At 47.4% G+C, this 21446-nt stretch overlaps 2 protein-coding genes across 2 annotated transcripts in view; one reads left to right on the top strand and one right to left on the bottom strand.

Moving 5' to 3' along the window:
• Positions 1–655: 655 nt before the first annotated feature.
• FZD5 (frizzled class receptor 5) lies at positions 656–5298 on the top strand. The gene has a single exon (XM_041473004.1). The coding sequence runs from the start codon at positions 771–773 to the stop codon at positions 2382–2384; it is 1614 nt and encodes a 537-aa protein (XP_041328938.1). The 5' UTR covers positions 656–770; the 3' UTR covers positions 2385–5298.
• A 3017-nt stretch (positions 5299–8315) lies between these two features.
• CCNYL1 (cyclin Y like 1) overlaps positions 8316–21446 on the bottom strand; it is a 33623-nt gene continuing 20492 nt past the window's right edge. The window contains exons 7-10 of the mRNA XM_041473052.1: positions 19545–19664; positions 17365–17531; positions 12820–12982; positions 8316–10056 (exon numbers count right to left, since the gene is read on the bottom strand). Coding sequence (XP_041328986.1) covers positions 9940–10056; positions 12820–12982; positions 17365–17531; positions 19545–19664 — 567 coding nt within the window. The 3' untranslated portion in view covers positions 8316–9939. The remainder of the gene's footprint in view (positions 10057–12819; positions 12983–17364; positions 17532–19544; positions 19665–21446) is intronic.

The following is a 21446-nucleotide window of genomic DNA, read 5'->3' as shown; positions in this document are numbered from 1 at the left end:
GAAAAGCGCTGGCGGCGCGGATGGCGACAGGAATCCGGGCCAGGAATGTGGTAGCGCAGCTGCCTGCACCCGGGCAGGGGCGGTTTTCCTTCCCGCCGAGGCTCAGCGTTCCGGGAGTCGGGAGCGCTGCCCCACGGGGCAGCTCGGGCACGGGCAGCGCCGGTAGAAGCTACAGTGCCCCTTGTACCCGGGCTGATGTGCCATGGCCGAAGCAGGGCAAAGCAGTCGGAACCCCTTCACGTCTCCCCTTCCCCTACCCAGGGTTTCCCCCGTTCGTCCCAGTCCCGTTACGGCGGGCGAGGCCCCGGCCCCTTCCCGCGAAGGGGGCTGAAGGGCCCGAGGAGGAAGGGGAGAAGCGGCAGCAGCGCCGCGGGCACCGCCTGCCCTCCTCCTCCAGCCGCTTGGCTCTTCGCGCCGAGCGGGGGAAGCCGGGCCGGGCCGTGGCGGCGTTGGGAGGGCGGAGGGTCCCGGGTCTCGGGAGGGGCCCGGCGGGCAGGAGGGGAAGGCGATGCACAGATGCGGAGCAGTCAGTGGTTTGGCAGCACCGTCATCTTCTCACTTCGCCGCCTGCCCCCGGGGCCGCCGCGGGACTCCGAGCGCCGGCGGAGGGGACCCAGCGGGACGCCTGCAGCAGCGGGCCCGGGGCAGCGCGGCGTTCCGCCGCCGCGGGACGCGGGGGCCGGCCGCTGGGGCTGCCGCTGCTGCTGGGGCTGCCGGCGGCGGGGCGCGCCGCCTCCAAGGCGCCGGTGTGCCAGGAGATCACGGTGCCGATGTGCAAGGGCATCGGCTACAACCTCACCTACATGCCCAACCAGTTCAACCACGACACGCAGGACGAGGCTGGGCTGGAGGTGCACCAGTTCTGGCCGCTGGTGGAGATCCAGTGCTCCAGCGACCTGCGCTTCTTCCTCTGCAGCATGTACACCCCCATCTGCCTGTCCGACTACTCGAAGCCGCTGCCCCCCTGCCGCTCCGTCTGCGAGCGGGCCAAGGCCGGCTGCTCGCCCATCATGCAGCAGTACGGCTTTGCCTGGCCCGAGAGGATGAGCTGTGACAGCCTGCCGGTGCTGGGGGACACCGAGGTGCTTTGCATGGGATACAACCACACGGAAGCCACCACCCTGCCGCCTTTCTTCGGGAAGCCCACGCGCCCTGCCAAGGACATGGCCAAAAACCTGACACCACTCGATGGGCAGCGCCTCTCAGGGCTGGACTGTGGTCAGACCTGCAAGTGCAAGGCGCCCCTGATCCCCATCTCCAAGGAGTCCCATCCGCTGTACAACCGCATCAGGACTGGGAAGGTACTCAACTGTGCCATCCCCTGCTACCAGCCCTACTTTACCCAGGATGAGAAGACCTTCGCTACCTTCTGGATCGGCCTCTGGTCCATCCTCTGCTTCCTCTCCACCTCAACCACCGTGGCCACCTTCCTCATTGACATGGAGCGCTTCAAGTACCCTGAGCGCCCCATCATCTTCCTCTCTGCCTGCTACCTCTTCGTCTCCTTGGGCTACATCGTGCGGCTGGTGGCAGGGCATGCCAATGTGGCTTGCAACCCGGAGCACCACCACATCCATTACGAGACCACAGGCCCTGCTCTCTGCACCGTGGTTTTCCTTCTCCTCTACTTCTTCGGCATGGCCAGCTCCATCTGGTGGGTCATCCTGTCCCTCACCTGGTTCCTGGCAGCTGGCATGAAGTGGGGCAATGAGGCCATTGCCAGCTATTCGCAGTACTTCCACCTGGCTGCCTGGCTCATCCCCAGTGCCAAATCCATTGCTGTACTGGCACTGAGCTCTGTGGACGGTGACCCGGTGGCTGGGGTTTGCTATGTGGGCAACCAGAGCCTGGAGAATCTGCGGGGCTTTGTGCTGGCTCCACTAGTGGTTTATCTCTTCACCGGCAGCCTCTTCCTGCTGGCTGGCTTCATCTCGCTCTTTCGCATCCGCAGCGTGATCAAGCAGGGCGGCACCAAAACTGACAAGCTGGAGAAGCTGATGATCCGCATCGGCATCTTCACCGTGCTTTACACCGTGCCTGCCACCATCGTCATCGCCTGCTACATCTACGAGCAGCACAACCGGGAGGCCTGGGAGCAGGCGCAGAACTGCTCCTGCCCGGGGGACGCTCACCGCCCCAAGCCTGACTATGCTGTCTTCATGCTCAAGTACTTCATGTGCCTTGTGGTGGGGATCACCTCTGGCGTTTGGATCTGGTCTGGCAAGACACTCGAGTCCTGGAGGCGCTTCAGCACCCGCTGCTGCCGGGCCAGGAAGCCTGTGGGCGCCTCTGTGTATGGTGAGGCCAGCCCGGCACTGGTGGGCAGGACGGTGCTGCCCAGTATGGCCTCCTACCACAAGCAGGTCCCACTGTCCCATGTGTGACCAGAGGGAGCCTCGGTGACCCCAGCCACAGGGAGGAGAGGGTTGCAAAGACCCTGGGCCACAGAAGACAGGGGTGACAGCTGGGCCACCCCTGGCATCTTCAGTCCCAACGTGGTGGTGCTGCCTGGGACCACGGGCACAGAGCATCTGCAGTGCCAGGCAGGGCAGGAGGAGGTGCTGCCAACTATGTGGAGGCAGAGGGACAGGATGGTCTGGAGCCTGGCACTGCCATGTATGCCCCATTTGGGGTCCCACATCCTGGTTGGGGTCCTGGGATGCTGTTGCCTGTGGGCCAGTCAGGTGGCAGTCGGTCCTCAAGCACTGATTTGTGTCCCACAGCGAGCCTCTGGGCAGGTCTTACTGGTTCCAGGGTGAAAGGCAGAGCTGTAGCAGGCAGGGCAGATGGTGGCCCCCAACCTCAGGTGGGGGCTGGCACTGCCGCTGAGCCCCTCATTAAAGCCCAGAGAGTGGGTCGGGGAGAGCTAGCAGGAGGTGCTGCTTCCCTGGGTGCTCTGGGCAGAGCAGACCGCCCTCAGTGCCCCCAGAGCCCCCAGGCACACCACATATTGAGGAGGAGAAGCCTGGGGGCTCTGGTGTGAGGCAGCCGCTGTCCCTGCTCAGGCAGCAGCACACTGAGCAGGAGGGGAGGAGCTGTGCGGGCCGGGGGCTTCATGGGTGGTGGCAGTGCAGGAGGAAGGGGCCGTGGAGAGCATCTGCCACAGGGACAGGGTCCCAGCTGTCTGCAGGGCAGGCAGGGACCAGGTGACCCCCTGCGGTCCCTTCTGCCCTGGGCAAGCACATCTGGCTCCCTTCAGTCAGGAGCTCAGACCGGGCAGGAGCTGCCTGGGTGGGCTCAGCTGGGTGTCACCGGCTCCCTGCTCTGCTATGGAGCCGCTCAGCCCGGGGGGCTGCACAAGGGGCCGTGCGGGCGGTGAGGCTGCCAGCCCAGCACGGGTTTGGCTCTGGACCGAGAGCGGGGCTCTCCTGCACTGCCCTGTGCCCTGGGAAGGGCTCGCGCCCCTCGCCTCTGTAGTGGGGTGAGTTCCTCGGTCCCCCTGTCCCGTGTGGGTTACCTGGGGTGAGTGAGGCAGGCCCTGTGTCCTGCCCGGCAGCTGTGGCATGTGGCACAGCAGCTGAGCGTGGCACAACCAGCCCTAAAAGGGTGATTTCACACCTGCAGTGAGCAGTGACTGCACGGGGGTGTCCCAGCCAGGTGGCAGGCCGTCTCTCCCGAGCAGCAGCTGGGTTTTCCAGTCAATCGGCTTCAATACTTGTTGCTGCTTTTCTCAAAGCTCTGCCTCAGCTAGAGAGAGTACCAGGTTTGAGAGGGAGCAGTTAATTTAGGAAAACTTAGCTGAGCACTCATATGTCTTTTCCTCCAACTTCCCAAGCCTTTTTCACTTCCCTGGATCAGACAGCAGCTGAGCACTGACAGAGCCATTGCCTGGCATTAAGCAGTGGACAGCTGGGTTTCAGTAAGCAGAATAATGGTGGGGGGGCCCTGTTGTCAAAGTCACTAAATGCAGCCAGAGCAAGGGGCTCCAGCTGTGGCACGGAATGAGGCTGGCTGCCTCTGGCCACTTGTGAAAGCACCTGGGTTTTAATTTTTTTTTCCACCTGCCCTAAGCAGGTGATGTATGTAACTACCCAGCCATTACTGGAGTCCTTTTTGCCCTCCTTCAAGTGTGGCACTGTGACCCAGCTGCTCAAGCACTGGAGGACAACTGCTGGCTTTGCTCCTGTAGGACTGCAGGGATCTGAGGTTGTTCTTACCAAAGGTGTTAACACCTTTGGACCACTTCAGTTAAAAAGGTTTCCACCTCATTTTGAAACCAAAACATGGGAAGTGAGGGAATTCTGAAGATCATCACCGGATAAAGGTACTGCATGGGTGTCTCTGGGGAGTCCTGGATAGAGGAGACAGAGGTGCAAGGATGGAGGGCTCACCAGGGACTGTTCAGCTGCACCCATCTGCACTCTTGCAATAGTGCTCACCCTCTCCAGCATGTTGGAGTGCTTTATTGTGGACAGAATTGCACCATATTGTGTTACACACTGTAAATAGTTGTATTATAGCCTAATTTGTACATAAAGAAGCCGTAGTGACTTTTGATACAGGTTAGGGACAGGTGTGTTCTCAGCAGTGAGGCAGGTCAGGCGCAGAGACACCGTGGGTAGTCTCGTGCTGTAATCCAGGGCATTAAATTATTCCAACCTCCTCCAGTCCACACCTTGCTGGACTCCTCTCTCTCTATAGTGCCTTTTGTAGATACAGCTAAACACACATCATGCAATACAATGAACAAAACCATGTCACAGGTGGTATTTTGCTGTTTTTGTTTTTTCCAAAGTGCAACTGACTGTGCAAAGAAATGCAAGATTAGCTACAAACCGTTGCCTATTGAAAAATGCAAGAGCATTTTCAGCTTTGATGTAATGGTAGGGTAATACAATCAACTGGTGTTTGAGCCTGGCTTCTCAGCAACAAGTGGCAGGAGGGGGGAAGGAGCCGTTGCCGTGTGCCCTGTCTGCTGTAGCCAATTTACATGTTGGGTTTTGCCTCTTCCGTTACCGATGCTGTTCAATGTTGCTTAAATAACTGTACTATATTATGTGAAAAGCTGAAGAAATTTTATTCAAAGAGAAGTATCAAGATTAGTTATTTATGAGGATAAAAAATAGTGTGTGTTGTTTTCTTCTGCTTCTGTTAGAGTGTTTATTACCTTAAAAGCTTACCTGTGGGGGGAGGGGGAGGCGTGTGCTGGAGGGCCAAGCAGGGCTCTTATCGCTGGGGATCGTGGGGAACTGGTGAGGCAACTGCACTTGCGTGGCACAGGAATAGCATGTTCCGTGTGCATGAGCCCCACGCAGCGCTGGCCCTGGCACGGAGGATGCCACACATCCGTGCCCTCAGTGCCAGGCTCTGCCCTGGGCTGGGTTCTGTGCTCAGGGGCGGTCGTGCTGGCTGTGCCGGTGACCGCGCTGACAGCGACTTCCCTACTTCCCTGACGGGCCAAGGTCACGCCTCGCTGCTAAAAGAGGGTTAACTATCAACTTTTATTGGCGTTCTGGTTTGCACAGTACATGTCCCTTGCCCTGTGCTGAGATCAGGCCCTGAGGAGGTGCCCTTTGATACTGCTACAGCCAAGCAGATGACAGCTCCTAGCCAAGCAGGATGCTGCACGCCGGCCCGTTTGGGTGGCCGTGTTTCCATCTGCCAGGAGCACTTGGGGAGGGACAGCAAGGGGTTAAGGCTGGCTCCGTGGTGACTAATGGTGCAGGACTCTGCTATCTAGTTAGGTGTGTAGGCACACACCAGGTCCCAGCAGATAGGATCTCTTACCTGGAAGCAGCATTCCAGCACCCGGTGATAAACCTGACAGTCCTAGGGCCTGACTCACCTGATTCTGCAGGGATCTGCCCCCCATGCTCAAGTACAGGCAAAGCACACCATTGGGGCTGATCCTATCGCTTGAAGGGCAGCAATTTTGGGGTGTGGAAGGGACATGAACCATTTCAGCATCAGGTTCTTCTCAGGGAGCTGTGGACACTCACTGCCGGCTCTGGGAAGTAACCCAAGCACCTCGCTGGCAGCCTTGTCATTCTTGCCTGCCAGGAAGCTGTTGTGTCCTCAGCTCCTCGGTAAACAGGAGCTTGGCAGCACTGCCATCCACCGCCTACCTCAAGCCACTGTTTCCGAGCAAGGGAAGGGTCTCTCCTGCAGGCAGTGTGTGAATCACCTGCAGGACTGTGTCCCCGTGAGCACACAGGTGATCCCACACAGCTGGCCTAATGCTTGTGCTCCTGTGCTCTCCAGTTTCCACTTGGTCAACTTAAGCCACCCTCAAGGCAGTCACTGGCTTCCCTAGGGCTGAATAGTGCAAATGCAGCACAAGTTCAGGCTGGGTGGCATGGGGAATGGCAGTGTTTGATGGCATGGGGACCATGTGGCTCTTCAAATAGGTTTTAATATTGATCAAAAGCCAAAGTGGATATTTCACCTAGAAAATGCCTTGTCTGTGAAGGCAGCCTGAGACTTGCCTAATGCTAAGACAAACAGGCCCATGCTCTGCCATTTAAGTGCTCTTTTGCCACTCCATTGGGGGGTGGGTGTTAGTAAGGGCACTACAGTCACTTTGGCAGCACCCTGTAATTCACTCTATGCTGACAAACAACTTATTTGCTGCAAGGACAGTTTTCCCAGGTAATAATATGGAATATCAGCTGTGTCATAGTCCTCCACTATGGTGCTGTGGGAAATCCCAGGACAGGATGGGGGCTGCAGCCTGCCCAGTGCTGCGCTGTGAACAGAGCAGCTCACCCTGCCCTGAGCACTCCTACCAACCTCCTGTGCAAGCTCTTGCCTCAATGGCTCTTCTGTCCAATTCTGCTTGCTCAGGGTATGCTTGACACCTATACTCTTATCCAGGAGCAGTGGTCTTGACATTTATTCCATCCCTCAAGTGCCTGTCCTCTTCACTGCCAAACCCAAACTGAAGTAGTTCTCATAAAATTCCCTTGGAAACAAAATACACAGTCCCTGTACACAAAGGGAAGGGGTAGGGTTGTAGCCCACTAACACCTCCATGCCCTCCTGCCCGTGCTGACTGCTAACACACGCTGCTCCTGCTAGTCTGGCTGGTGCTCACATCACTCTTGCTGGGCAATAACATAGCTATTGTCTCTGCAAACAGCATTTACTGCCAGATGGGGAGTGCTACCCTGGAACTGAAAGCAGGCAGAGGTCACCTCAACATAGATTAAATATTATTCAGCTATTGGATTAAGAAAAACAAGGTACACTGATCCCATAGCCAGTTGCTCTCCCCTGGGAGCAGAGATTGGTAACTGTCTCTGTAATTTCAGTATTCTTATAATGATTGTAATTTTTCTTTTGCCTCCTTTAGAAAAGTGTTGCCAGCATGTAGAGTAGTGCAAATTGGAGGGTACTTCCCCCTCACAGTTCATTGTCCAGCAGAACCACCTCTATGCAATTCCTTCTGAAACACTGCCCAGCACTTCAAAAGGGAGTTGTATGGTTTACTTTTTATTGTTTAGCTAAGAAATACACTAACTTTGTTTTCCAGAATCTAACTCTTTTAGGGGTACAAGAATGGTAAACAGAATTGCTATTTTTTTTCCTCAAGACGCTGAGCTGGAGTTCAGGCCTGCTTAGTATCTGCTGAACAGATCAAAATCCCATTGACAGTGTGCTTTGGGCTACAGCAAAACTAAAGCCAGGTAATATTCAAATCAAAATTAGGTTCATAGTAGCTGTGTCCTGCAGGATGTATTGCAGAAGCAAGCTTGAGATGTCATTCACCTGCCATCCAGATCATCAGGAAAAGTCTCCATCTCATCTGGCAAAAAAGGGAAGCGAGTGGCCCCAGTCTCTGCTGAGCAGCTCACAGTGAGTGGCTGCTTTTGGAGCAGCCCCACAGCAGAGCACCAGACTGATCCCACACAGCTGAAGGCACCTGGCCGTGCTGAGGGAAGCAAAGCTCCTTAGCAATTAGGTCACAAGTCAATCCAGGAGCTGGTCACTTGTAGCTTCCAATTGAGTGCTCCTCAAGGGACGACTTAAAAACCATCAAATCGCCTCCAGAGAGACTGGCCCTACTTAAAGCCCATTGAAGTGCAAAGAAACTGTCAGTGAGTGGTTTTACTTGAGCAGCCCAAGGCAAGTTCTAAATCCAAAGAGCATGTGGGAAGATCTGGGCAGCCATGCAGGGCTGCACCCTTCCCAGGAGTCTGCTGCCTCCTCCCAGACACTGCCAGCCCATGGGGACCAAATGAAGGTGACAGGCTGGTGTGGGGAATGGAGAGGCCTTAACACACACCACTGGGGTTTCTCTCTTTTTTTTTTCCCCCTCCTTTTTTGAGGGGCAGTGGAATCCAACAGCTGTACAGAACACACCCTTCACCTTTAACTTTAATTAAAATAGAGTTTATTAGCTTTTCTTTTAATACAAACATGAGAAAGGAAAACCACCTGAAGATGTAGTGTTATTTTCAGTATTGATTTGTGATCAATACCTGAAGTGCCAAGTCCCGTGGGTTTGGGAGCCAGGAGCTGGCACATTTGCACACTGCAAAAGGCTGTATGCATCATCTGAACAGCTGAGTGCAGCCACACTGATGGTGGCACTCACACAGCCCCACTCCCAAAGGCAGATGGACTTGTTGTTCAGTGTAAGTTTCTGGGCCTTGGCCGTAAGAGGAAGTGCACAAAACCCGTGTCATTTGGAGGGAGATTGCTCCTAGGACACTGCCTAGAACCTATCTGGATCCAAGAAAGGAAGATACTACAAAGACTTGTAACAGGAAGAGTCTACAATAATACTTATCCTGTTTAGAGTTCAGTTTCAGAGCTTGAAAGTAAGCTCTGTTCTAAAGTCTCAGAAAGAGCAAACCCCAAGCCTCTAGAGCAGTTGCACAAGATAAAATTCACTTTGGGAAAAAAAAAGGTTTATAGAAAGCTTTTTGATAATTCTCAGTTGAACACAATATTTTTCCATCTACCTTGATAGGTAGTCCAGGATTCTCAAACTCATTATTGTCTCATTATGAATGTAACTTCCTCCCAGGAAACTGAAACCCAAGGAGAGCCAGATGGATGCACAATATCAGCTTTAGGAACTCACTGTATATAGCACAAGAGATCTGCAGTAGAACTCAGAGAAGCAGTGCTGCACACACGCCATTCACCACTGGATTGCTACACTGTTTGGGATGGTGATGATGTTTCCAGACCAACTTTTTCATTCAATGCCTCAGAAAAATACACAGATTACATCTCTTCCAGAGCAATATAAGTATTAGAAAATGAGAGAAGCACCATAATTCACAAGAAATGCAGCATGGACCCTATACATTTTAACAATACATAAAACCCTATCTCTGCCCCCAGTCAAAACATTCAAAGTCTTTTGACAATCTTTACTGGAGTGAAGTTGTGGGTGCAGAGATGGAATTCCTTCCTGCTGGGCAGCTTCTTGGTATGAACACATCACCAATAATAGCAGCTTTTAGTAGCCAAACCAGGGAAAAGCCATCAACACGTGTCTATGCTACTGTTTTCAGCTCCAGAGTGGCTTTATACTTTAAGAGTCCCATGTGTTGTTTTTGTTAACACTGCATTGACCTGAAATACAAATGCAGTGAAGACTCTGGATGACAGGGGAGAGGAGGGAAGAACATTGTAACTATAGTCATGTGGTTAGTGTTTAAATTCTAAAATTTAAAACTACTTATTATTAAAAACCTCAAGAGTTCACAGCTATAGGCCTACATAGTAAGCAAACGTCTGTGGGGGAGAGAAGGAGATAAGTTTGTTTTTGCACCTCTGGATACATTAGAAGGAGGAGAGAGTTGATTTGACAAAGGTCTTGTCTTTTGCACCAAGTGTGTTCCTCAAGCCCTGGGCTCCCTTGGCTGGCTGACTCTGGCTTGCCCTTGCTGGAAGACACCATCAGCGCTGGCTTGCGTGCAGGGAGTGGCGCATTCCTCTGGCTCCTGTGCATGCTGGTTCCTGGTGCTGCACCTTGCTCTCTCCTCAGGAGAGGATGGCATTGGAACGGCGGATACCAACTAAGTTATCAGCACTGAAAGATCGTCTCATAGCAGCTTTTGACAAGTCTTTGTATTTGTCTTCACACAGCCGGGAGATTGCCTGGACACCACAGACAGACACAAAATGGAAAGCCTGCATTAGGAAAGTTTGAACGCTCCAAGGGAGGTTTTACAAGTGCAATTCCAACAGCACAGGTGCTCTGCAGCAGTGACACTTCTGGCTTTTATCCAGAATGACAATAAATAAGGACTACTCTGGAGGGAAAATAGTAATGGGGTCTGTCCCCAGGTAAACATGAGCCATCAGAAGGGTAGACCAAAAGAAGATGAGTGGTTTCCACATGCAAGTATCTTCTTTATTTTACTAGTCTCACCATCTAATGAAAAACTTGGATCCATTTCAGACTTAAGTTTGTGGAAGTTACGTTGAAAATCACCCCAGTAGCTGGGTCTGGTGGATGCAGCAGCACAAAAATTTTATTTTAACAGTGCAGAAACACACATAGGTATTTCTCTGAGAGAAAAGGTTTCTGTGCTCCCTCGGGCATTGTACCCTTGGCCACTCAGGGCAAGCAAGCCAAGGAAATGAATTTCTATTAGGGTGTCTGTTTTGCCTTTACCTTCTCTACACCCTCACTCCCAACATATTCTTTCTTACCAGGATCACCCCCATGATCTGAGATGGGAGGGCAGCCATGGTACTTTATTATAGCAATTAAATATTAGCACGTGTAGACAATCTAGTGCTGAATTGCTTTTTCATCCATTTATTGGCTTGCCTTTGCCCTGCTTATCTAGCTATTCTAGTAACAAGCCTAATTATTTAAATCCTAATAACACAATTGTCAAAAAAATACTGTGTCTCCTCCCCTCCAAGGCCTGTTTCTGATTGGAGCCTTCAGGCATTATCAATGCAAATTAATAAGGATACCTCTAATAAAAAAGTCAAACTGAATTTCAGCCCTGAACATTTACTTCCATTAATAATTTACCACCTATCACCAGATGAACTTTCAGAGTCCTGTGATCAGCCACAAACCTACACCTTCCCTTTAAGGCAGCACCCATTCAGCACAGCCCAGTGTTCTGCAAGTTCAAAAGGTGAACAGCACTCTGAGCGTGAATAAAGTTCTAAGTGTATTTTAAAATAATTATTTACATTTATTTCTGCCGACCTTCTGGAGGCATGCGTTTGGCTCAAGAGTGGCATTCTTTGAGACACTGGCGGCATGAGCTCCTGGTGCAAGACCAGACAGACTCTCCATCCTGCTTTAATGCTAGCACATCAATCACACAGCAACCTGTGTTGACATATATGTAGCCCCAGTTGCCCATATGGTGTAAATCAGTTTTCAGTTTCTGGAATTCACTAATTCACTGCTTTACACAGGCTCCTATCAGCTGCTTATATGCTTCTAACGAAAAAGTAGAATTAACAATTTCAGCAAATAGTCTAAATATTTATCACATTTTAGAATTAAACCCCAAAATGTCCAATATACATGCATTAGTAAGTGCATGATAGCAAATTACATAGTGGTCTGAAAATTACTCTGGTTTTAAATACCAAGCCCCCAAATACTAAGAAAGAAGAAACAAAACAGGCTCACAATCTGTAAATCATCCACTTATGCCCTGGCACTGAGCAGTTCAGTAAACAATTTCCTGTGGACTATGAACTGCCCTACAACCACATTTACAATTAGTGACAGTGTTAGCTTAAAGTGCAAGTAACAAGGGTGAGACAAAGCAGAAGAGCTGCATTGCTTAACTTTAAATAGAGGAATTCATAGGCATATCATACTTCTCATTCCAAAGGACGAGGAGGGATCCCACTTACTCCTGAAGTTCAGGCACTTATGGGACAAAATAAAATCCCTGGCCCTTGGCAGAATTATTGGGGGTGGACAATGGAACAATATAAGCCAAGAATCTGCAGCACACCCCTCTCTGAAAGGGACTGTGGTATCAGTGTGTACAGGGCCTGTGGTAATGCTTTTGTTGAAAGGTCAACAGAACAACATGCAGAGTCATCAATTAAACCTGGACAGATGAAAGGTTGCATTGATCCAACAAGAAATTTCCCTGGAACCCAGGTAATTTGTATATTTTCAAAATGTCTTACATATCTCCAGCAACTAGGAAGACTGACTCTGCGGAAGTTACAGCTTTTTAAAATGAGCCTTCGCGCCAAGAAGGCTGCGGGGCCTCCCCACGAGGGCAGCCTCTGGGGGACAGTAATCTGCGCTTACACTCCTCTGGGCATTCTGAAGGGCTCCCAACAAGGGGCTATTCCAAAAGTTTATCTTAAAGCAACGTTTCTCTGTAAAGGTGGGAAGCCACAACTTATTTCTGCAGCTGCCCCCAGACAAACTGTTTATTAAACCATGAGAGCAGTAAGAGCGCTCCCGCTAAATCTAAAAGCGGCTGTGCAGTGGGATGCAGTGGGAAACCTTCAGCTGGTAGTATTTAAAGGGTTTGAGTGTGACTGTCTCTAGGTGCTTGGAATACAGACTGTGACCAAGGAAGGAAAGACAATCCATTACATATGACACTAATCCTTTCAATCTTAAGTAGCCTAGCTGAACTACGGTTCCCAAAATAACATCCATTTTATTTTGCTATCTGCCAGACTTTTGTAATCTCTTCCAAAACCCTTCCTTTCCTCAGAATTCTAGCTTAGCCTATGCATGGTTTTAGAAGTGCTAACTGTATTTATAAAAGGGTTAAATTACCCTGTAATACGCTAATCTAAAAGCTTTTTAGTTTTTCTAACTGCCACTTAACATGATTAGCAACAGATGCTCTTACTACTCATACAAGAGAGAGGAGTCCCCTGCTCACCCACTCTCAGACCATTTACCTCCAGCTTCTGTGCTCTCTCTTTACTGAGAGGCTCCAGCAGAAAGCTCAGGTTATTGTCATCTGCTAGGGAGCGAAGATCAAAGTAGTATTTGGCGTAAACACTGGCAGGAACATTGATATTAAACTGCAGTAGCTCCAAGAAGTGTCTTTCCATCTCGTTCCTAGGAGGCATAAGGGACAGGAGACAAAGGAAAAAAAAGATTGTTTTAGCTGGCTGAAAACACTGAAGAGACCTCAAGCTTGTTTCAAACCCAGCAACTTTGAAACAGGTCACCGAGAGCTCTGCATTATTAGTTTCGAGAGACAGGTCATTCCCTGGTGCTCAAAACAAGGTGCAGCTTTTGAGGCCGGGCACCTCCGGCTCGGCTCGGAAGGCAGTGCCCTGTCGCGCACTCGCTCGGCTGAGCGGGGAGGGTCATTCTTCGGAGTTCCATTAGTGCAGCTGTACAATTCATGCGCCATTCTCACTCTCATACGGCCCCACACTATAGTGATCAGATGAAAGGAATGATGTATGCTGTTTATTAGCTCTGAAGAACTTGCAGGCATTTTCACCAGGCTGATAACAGGAAGGGGGTTTATTGAAGCAGAGGCGGACTAACAAAAGGAGTAGGCAGATCACCACGGCAACAAATGGATCTATGAAGAGCTGCTGCTATTATCTCACAGAAAAAAGCCTCTTGAAGCAACATGGATTCATCTCCAATAAATAAATAAATAAGCAGCATTAGGTGGGAGAAGGAATTTTCTCCTCAATAGCATTAGGCAGGATAACAAAGTACTATGTCAAAGGGCACTGTCCAGTTTTTACTCTTGTCTGTTTTCACTAGGCAAAATACTTGGAGGAAAGTGTGGAGAGTGCCATGACATGAAAAAAACTGCTTCAGCTACTGTAATGTGGTCAGCTAAAGCAGAGATGTTCTACAGAGGAAAACCAATGTTTTACAAATTAACCTAAAAAGAAACTGGTGGTACTCAAACCCAGCAATTCAGTTCAACAACAACTCAACAACAGCCCCTACAGGTAGCAAATCTGTTCCAACAGAATTTAGCAGCTGTACAGGCCAACTGCAAATACACCAGAGGATGAGTTGCACAAAGTCAGTGCCAAGGTTGTTACTGCTTTTTTGGGAGCTTTTAAAATGGATGCTTTACTGATCAGTGCAGGGGCAAATAAATCAAGGAATCATCTGTGTTGTCCTGTATTGGGTGGTGGGTCTCAATATGAATAGCAGCTTTGTGTTTCTTCCTAGCATAGCAGACTTGAGTATCATTGAACCTAGTGCCAAAATTAATTTCCTGTTCATTTGGTCATAAGCTATAGAAATGTAAATCAGATAATGTTTTGATGATCAGCTGATCAGAGCTTGATTTACCCTGTGAGTAAATGCTCTTCACTGCCCCTTTTGTATTCACTAGGCTAATACATTTTAATTCTGTAAAAATTCAATTCTTCATTGGATTAACAAGTCTATTAACAGTGGTTTAAAACCTGGGAAAGGATAATGCCCATGTTTTTTCTGTGCCTTATTTACAAATACATGTAGCCTAAAGAATGAACAGCATGTGTCCCCTTACAAACAATCATGGCAAGATTAGCAGCTGTACTGTTAATTTTTCAGCAATTATGGATTCGGTCTCATCAAAGCTAGCAAGTTCTGACAAAGGATGACTTCCAAATGTCAACTGAATTTCCTTTGATTTTTTCCCCATTAGAAATAAGTAAAACAAACAAAAAAACTATCTCCCAAAACCCAGAAGAAAAATGTCTTTTATTGTAAAATCCCACCTTTGCCTTGGGCAAATAGAAAAGGGCTTGTGATAGAAAAATTAAGATAAACACTTCAGCTATGTTGAGTAGGATGAGGCAAAGGCAAATGATCACATGTGGCTGTTGCCAGGCCTGGATCTTGTATCCCTTCAGAACCTGAGAGCCCCCAGCTCCTAAAAAATCCCAAAGCTGTTGGGGGCACTGCCAGCACAACTCCGAGCAGCGAGGGGAGAGTTTGGTGGGGAGGAGGTGCTTCACAAGGGCTGCCTGGCTTGTAAGCACACACACACAAGAGATTTGCAAACTGGTGAACTAAATCAGATCTAAAACCTTCTGCCAGTTCCAGAGTGGTGCAGCCCCTGTGCTTGGCTTGCAGTGGGTCAACAAGAGCATCTATCAGGTTAGTGAGGTCATTCTAGATACAGAGAGCCAAGAGGAGAGTTCAGAGGAACCCACAAACCAAACCTGCCACCAGTTCCTGTAGATGGGCTGTTCCTGCACAAGGATGGCCCACCCAGGTAGTGACACCTGGTAGAGTCCTGCCAAGCTGTCTTTAGCTGCAGAGCTGCTGGGATTTTGGGTGGATTTTTTGGCAGCATCACCAGCCATCTCCAACATCAGAATGCAACTGCGACTAAAATCCTTTGCCAATTATTTTCTCTCACTAACTCTTGTATTTGGAATACTCATTATCAAATGACTGGTTTAAAAATACTGCAACTGCTAAAACTCACAGTAACTATGTACCAACCATGAATTGTAAGTAGGCTTGTAAACTTAAAACAACTTTGCCAAGTATTTGAAGCAGTTTTCCAAGGTCTCTATAATGGTGATGTTATCCAGCCAAGGAGTGGTGAAGTCTGCCCAGCTGCAGAGCCTGGGATGAACATCCTGTGCCACTGTAAGGAAGGGGGTAGTACAGTGTCTGCCCATACCTAAATTCAAAGGTCTAAATAATCTCAAATGAGATGGGATTACAAAAATCCCATCCTCAGATTGGAGGGGGAAAAAAAGCCTAAATTCCATCTATTTTCCTTACCACCATTACTGCTTTGAAAATGCAAGTACTGACAATTTCAAGAGACCCAGCATTGGCAATAGAGCATTAATATCCTGCTTGTTAAAGATATTTTCTGTGCTATCAATTTGATTTGTCCCAAATAGGACTAGAAGAAGAGACATCAAAAAGAGCAAGATGTACACTCCAGCACTTCTGGCTTTGCTGACCCCACTTCAGCCATCTCAGAGTTACTTGCAGCAATGCTTAAAGCATGTTCCTCAGATAGATGAGTGCTCGGGGCCAGGCTAAGTGGAGATGTACATTGTATAAAATCACTAATTGTGCTTTCCTGAAAGAAGGGCTGGCAGTGTCCTGCATTTTGAGAAAAAGAACTCCCAGGCAAGGGGTATGTATAAAACAAGTAACAGTGGTTGCTGTTTGAGATGTGAATTAATTTGAATAATAAAAATTATTTTGGTGCAGAAAACTCCCTCATTTTTAGAAATACAGCTCCCTACCTAAAAGGAAGAAAACTAGATATTCCTCTTCCTAAAGAGTCCCAAATGAATAATTACTTACTGTATTTGAAACATTAGTTTGGGCTGAATCCAGGGAAGAGAGCTTGGGGCAAGAACACTGCCCCATGACACAGGCAGCCTCCCAGTGCTGTGTGCAGAGCTCTGCCAGCTCAGTCTGCTCCTGTGCTAGAAGTGGCTGCCACTGCACAGCCCTGGACACATGCTCAGGGCAAGCACTGTGATTAAACTCACATACAAAGCATCTCATGAAAGCAAGGCTAGAAAGCCTGGTGTTTTAAGCTGGACTTGTATAATTTCTACCTGTGATAGGAGAACAAGCTAGCAAACAAAAATATTGACATTTCAAAGCTCTGAGATAGAACTTTGTGAGAAGGAATTTAACAGAAAATCTAATGGGTCAACTACAGTTCACATAAACACATCTCCAGCCCAGAGTATGAGCCTGGAGCCATGAGGATGAATGTCTTCCCATACTGCAGAATCTGCCTTAAAGCTGAGTGCAGCAAGAAAAGACAGCAGATTCAAAATTTCTGGAAAACTGAAATGGACATCTAAGACAAAAATACATCTAAGGAACAGCCTTACAAAACAAGCAGTAATAAGGCTGAGGACTTTGTTTTCAGCACTGTAAGCACATCTAAGAACCTACCCAGAAAGGATAAGCTGCAGCAGTGGCTGTGAGTAACACAGGCAACCACAGCTACCCATACAAACACCTGCTGGCCAGCAGCAGCACTAGAGTTCAGACTTGAGATGTTTAGGCCTTAACTGGATACACAAGCACACATGAAAGTCCCAGGTTATGGTTTACCTTGCAATTCTGCAAATTCTAAAACAGAAAAGGCAGGGGACAAATTTAGTTCACTTTTTTTTTCCTTCTAAAAAACCTTTGATAAGACTACATATTGGGCAGTTTAGTTCCATGGCTCATCACTGAGATTAAGAACTAACTTTGAAGTCACTCACGCAAGTCATTAAAATTATTAATGGAGACTTGTCTCAATGTAGGGTAATTATCCGAAGTTTCTTCAGGTACAAAAGAGAATGAGGCCAGACACTAAATATACACCATATATATATATATATATATCATAGCAACAGAGAGATTTTTTTCAGCATGATCACGTGCTATTTAAAAAACCATAAATAAACAACAACAACAAAAAAAAAAATCACATACAACAAAACAGTAAAAACCCCACCACTGTAGACTACCCAAACCTTGCAACTTACATGTCCTCAACAGTAATGTCCTTCAGTATTTGGCAATAATCCACATTCCACACAGCTTGATCATCCCAGACTTTAGAAGCCAGCAGAATAGCTCCTAGGACTATCCTCTTCCAGTTACTAGGGCATATGTCAATCTCTGCATAGGTTAAAAGCCTTTCCAAATAAACCTATACAAAGAAGAAGGGAAAATAACCAAACAACAAAACCCCACAATGATATGTGTGTAATTAAGACCTGGAGCAGAGCTGAGCAGCAAACATGCCAGTCCAATAGGATTATTTATTACTGTTAAGTGTGCCAACAAAGTATCAGTGATTATTATTTACACTTAAGAATCGAAATTTTCAGGAGCTACAGGTTCCATTTTTTATTTTCTCCCAAGAGCTGGACCATCAGGGTACACAATAGGTAGTGAGGTGAGAGTTCTGAGCAACGAGCACTGCTCCTTCAGGAGACACTGCTACAGCTCTGTCACCCAGCCACAAGAAGCACTGGCAGGTTCTCATTAGGGCCTACCTGGATAGCAGATCCCATCACATTAGCCTTTCATCCTGGTTAAGGTTCAGCACTTGTAGCTTAACAGGAAGTGCTAAAACCTGCATTTGATCTCTAGTGATTGGACAAAGAGGTGTTAATCGCTGTCTTTCCACAGTGAAAGGCCTTTAGTGCTATTTCTGTCTCACTCTGTATAGAACAGACTTCAATCCCTTCATTTCCATCACCCACTGCTTAGGCAGTGAGACATGCCCAAGTCCAAAGATGTGCCTTGGTCTTTTCCTCCCATGAGACCTCAAACCAACTCCAGGATGTTGAATCTCTCTCTTCCTTGAAAGTTCTCTACTATTCACACTCCTATAATGATCCATGTAATAAGAAATACACACTTTCAAATTTGAATAGAAATTGTTTTTAATTTTATATTCCCTCATCCAAATGCAAATTTCTAATGTAGCTTCAGATAAATTAGTGGGTAAGGGAAACTTGACCTATTAAGGTCTAAGGGAAGGATTAATCTTTGTCACTGAGTTCTCTCCATGCTTTCTTCCCATCCTTGGCTTGTAGCCTTCAAATAGCCCAAAGGTGTTCCTATAATAACAGGGCCATCTAGCGGTAAAATTCACTTTAAAAAGTAACTCCATTTTTTGTAAACACTTCACATAGTTTGCCCTGGGTTACCTGTCATCTTGTTCTGTCAAAATTGTTTGCCTGTCTTTGAAAAATCAAAAACCTCCAACTACTTTCAGAGTTTCAACAGCTTGTAAATATTCAGCTTTTTTAATTACTCATTTTCTTATTAAAGAGAGTCCTTCAAGCTAAGTTTGCTTAATTGCTATACTGCCTTTTTGGTGACAGTTCTGTTCTCCTTTCACACTGTTTTTCAGAAAGAAGCCACAATGAAGACTGAAGTTTAGCGTGCAACAAAGTGCAGTTTGAGAGACAGTCTGAAGTAGCAATTATACATGCTGTGATATTTAAATTTCCTTTCATATACATAATATGCACACAGACACACAAATACATATATGTAAATAAAAAATCATTGTCATTGATAAATTTTTTAATCCATCATGCTTGCTGAAATCAAACAAAGAACTGTAATGAGATTATGATCTTAATATTTTTCTTAAATTCTAAGCACCTCCATCTTACCTGGGGAAAAAAGTTATAGCCTCTTCAGCTTAATTAAAAAAAAAAGTTTGGTAGAAAAGTGGCAATGATTGAAGGAGACAATAATGAGAAATATCCTCTCCTAGAGTTCCTATAGGATTGACTCTTGGTCTCTTGAGACAGTTGTGGTTAATATGAACTCAAAACTAACACCCTCCCTTGCACACAGCTGAAATAAAAAATGTCTTTGTGTATGATCTAAGCACACCCCACTGTTTACAGCATCCCACTGTTCTGCTCTTCTCAAGCTTCTCCAGCGGGTTATGTATTATGAAACACACAGGGTTTTATTGGGCAAGTAATTAAGCATTACATATTTATATACAGAAAAGGGAATTGCCCTTTTTTTTTAATCACTTCTGTGACTACTTAGAAATCTATAATGAACTCACTTGTACTGTGCCTTCATTCATAGGGTTTCATGAGATACTCTTAACTATTTAAATGCCAGTTCAGCCCAGATCTCTTATGAGGAGAGGGGAAAGTGCTCCAAAGGCTGGAGCTGCCCTTACCAGTGTGACTATTGCACACTCCGCTGTCAGCTGCGCTGCGCTGAAGAGCGTCCGCACAAACCGGTAGATGTGCTTGTGGTCAGGGTCATGCTTGTAGTAGTCATCTGGGACTTCCTCCCGCTGAAAGAAAGTTCTTGGAATTACTGAAAAGCTGTCTACTTAACACTGACTCTAAAGCACAGGTTGTTTCTTCTCACTGAGGTGTATACACCCATTTCCTGTCACAGAGGAAACAGAATTACACCCTGAAAGAAGCAGCCTTGCAATATTGCAAACGTTCCGAACAAAACACAGTAGCTTTAGCTGGTATCTCTCTTCTGAACACTTGTTTGATCTGTAGGGCCAACAGGAAAGAGCATGAACCACTATCATCACTGCTAGGTGCTAACTACTGTCCATGGAACATTCTTCAGACTGAAAGAGATGTAAAAAAAAAAAAGTTTCTCCCTGCAAGAAAATCACAGGTATATACACACCAGGGAAACAATGGCTCTTCAAAAGCCAAAATGAACAGACTTCATGAGATTCCTCTTCCAGCTGAGGAAATGCTGAAGAACACATCACAATAATTCTGTCACAGGTAGAACTAGAAGGTAATTTACACTGTCTTCATAGGACCCATTCTTGAGGGACTCCAGAAAGACAACAAAGCTAATGAACGGTAAGATTTAACTCTGACACTAAACACAGTGCTAAACTGTTTCTAAACACAGGGGAGAAGAAAAGCTCAGAAATAAACAGTCTGTAAAAGCAATCCTAAAGTAAGTGTTTGATACGTTCTGATATTTAGCACTTTTTCTGGAGGGATGAAACTTCAAGAGCTCCAACTCTGCACACTGGTTCTGCAAGACTGAACAGATTTCTGTCTACAGTCCAAGTCAGACCTACAGTATGGTCAGGACAGCAGCTGAGAACAGCGTACCTGCTTGATACGAGGCTAGCAGTTGTAAGGTAAGCAAAGCAGCGTTTTCCTGTGGTTTTGTAGTTTAAAATAGCCAGGGAGCATTGTCAAGTAAAATGCAGAGGTAAGTTAACTTAGTACTGCCCACACAGCCTTCTAATACACCACTAACCAACAGAGGTTACTCTGCAAGGGGGACATGCAGCATCAGGAACAGCATGAGCAGGAACACTGCTCATTCCTGTGCTACACATGGTACAAAAGCACATCTGGAAGTACATTTTTGCTGAATGGATGTGCTGAGGTAACCCAAAATGGTATTGTATTCCTCATCTGTCTGTGCCCAAAACCTGTCACTGTCTCTAGGACCCTGCTGTGGGAAGCTGGGGATGGGTGGCTGCTTTTAAACTTGGCTCTGAAGGCAGCTGGGCCCTGCTGCTGTGTGGTCTTGGCTTTCCCGGCTTCTTGGTCTTGCCTTGAGCACAGGATTTGCCCATTTTGGGTTCTCTTTTTGGTGTTTTTTTTTTTCCCTGGTCTCAGAGAGACTGCTGTTAGTGGCTTTCTCATCTTGGGAAGGGTATTTCTGGCATTTTGGGGCTCTCCCTGCTCCCCCAGGATGTGAGATTCAGCAGTTTGGTATTTAGCAGTTATTTACTGTTAGTTTTTGCCTGTTGCTGTTTTGTTTGTCAGTAAACTGGCTTTTTTGACTTACATCTACTTGTGTTCTTTTCTTATTGGTGGAAAGGGATTGATTGAACCTATACAAGGAGGCAACTTATTTCAGAATGTTCTCCTTTTAAATTGTCTTAAATCAAGACACTGGAGGTGAGAAAGGAAGCACCAAGACTGTATTTGTGACTAAATCCATGATACCGGTACCTGGGTCCCATCAGGGCCAACAGAGCCAGGTTTGGACTCCTTGTGACTGCATCTTTGGAAGACAAGGTGTTCAGAGATTTCTTCCTGCTAATTAACCTTTCTGAAGGAACAGTAGGTACCCA

The sequence above is a fragment of the Pyrgilauda ruficollis genome, unplaced genomic scaffold (genome assembly GCF_017590135.1).
Source record: "Pyrgilauda ruficollis isolate IOZ18807 unplaced genomic scaffold, ASM1759013v1 scaffold3, whole genome shotgun sequence".
Classification (NCBI taxonomy): domain Eukaryota; kingdom Metazoa; phylum Chordata; class Aves; order Passeriformes; family Passeridae; genus Pyrgilauda; species Pyrgilauda ruficollis.
This window is presented reverse-complemented; position numbering and strand designations above follow the sequence as displayed.

Coding starts and splice junctions, on each gene's coding strand:
- FZD5 (XM_041473004.1), top strand. CDS start 771: ATGTGCAAGGGCATCGGCTACAACCTCACCTACATGCCCAACCAGTTC.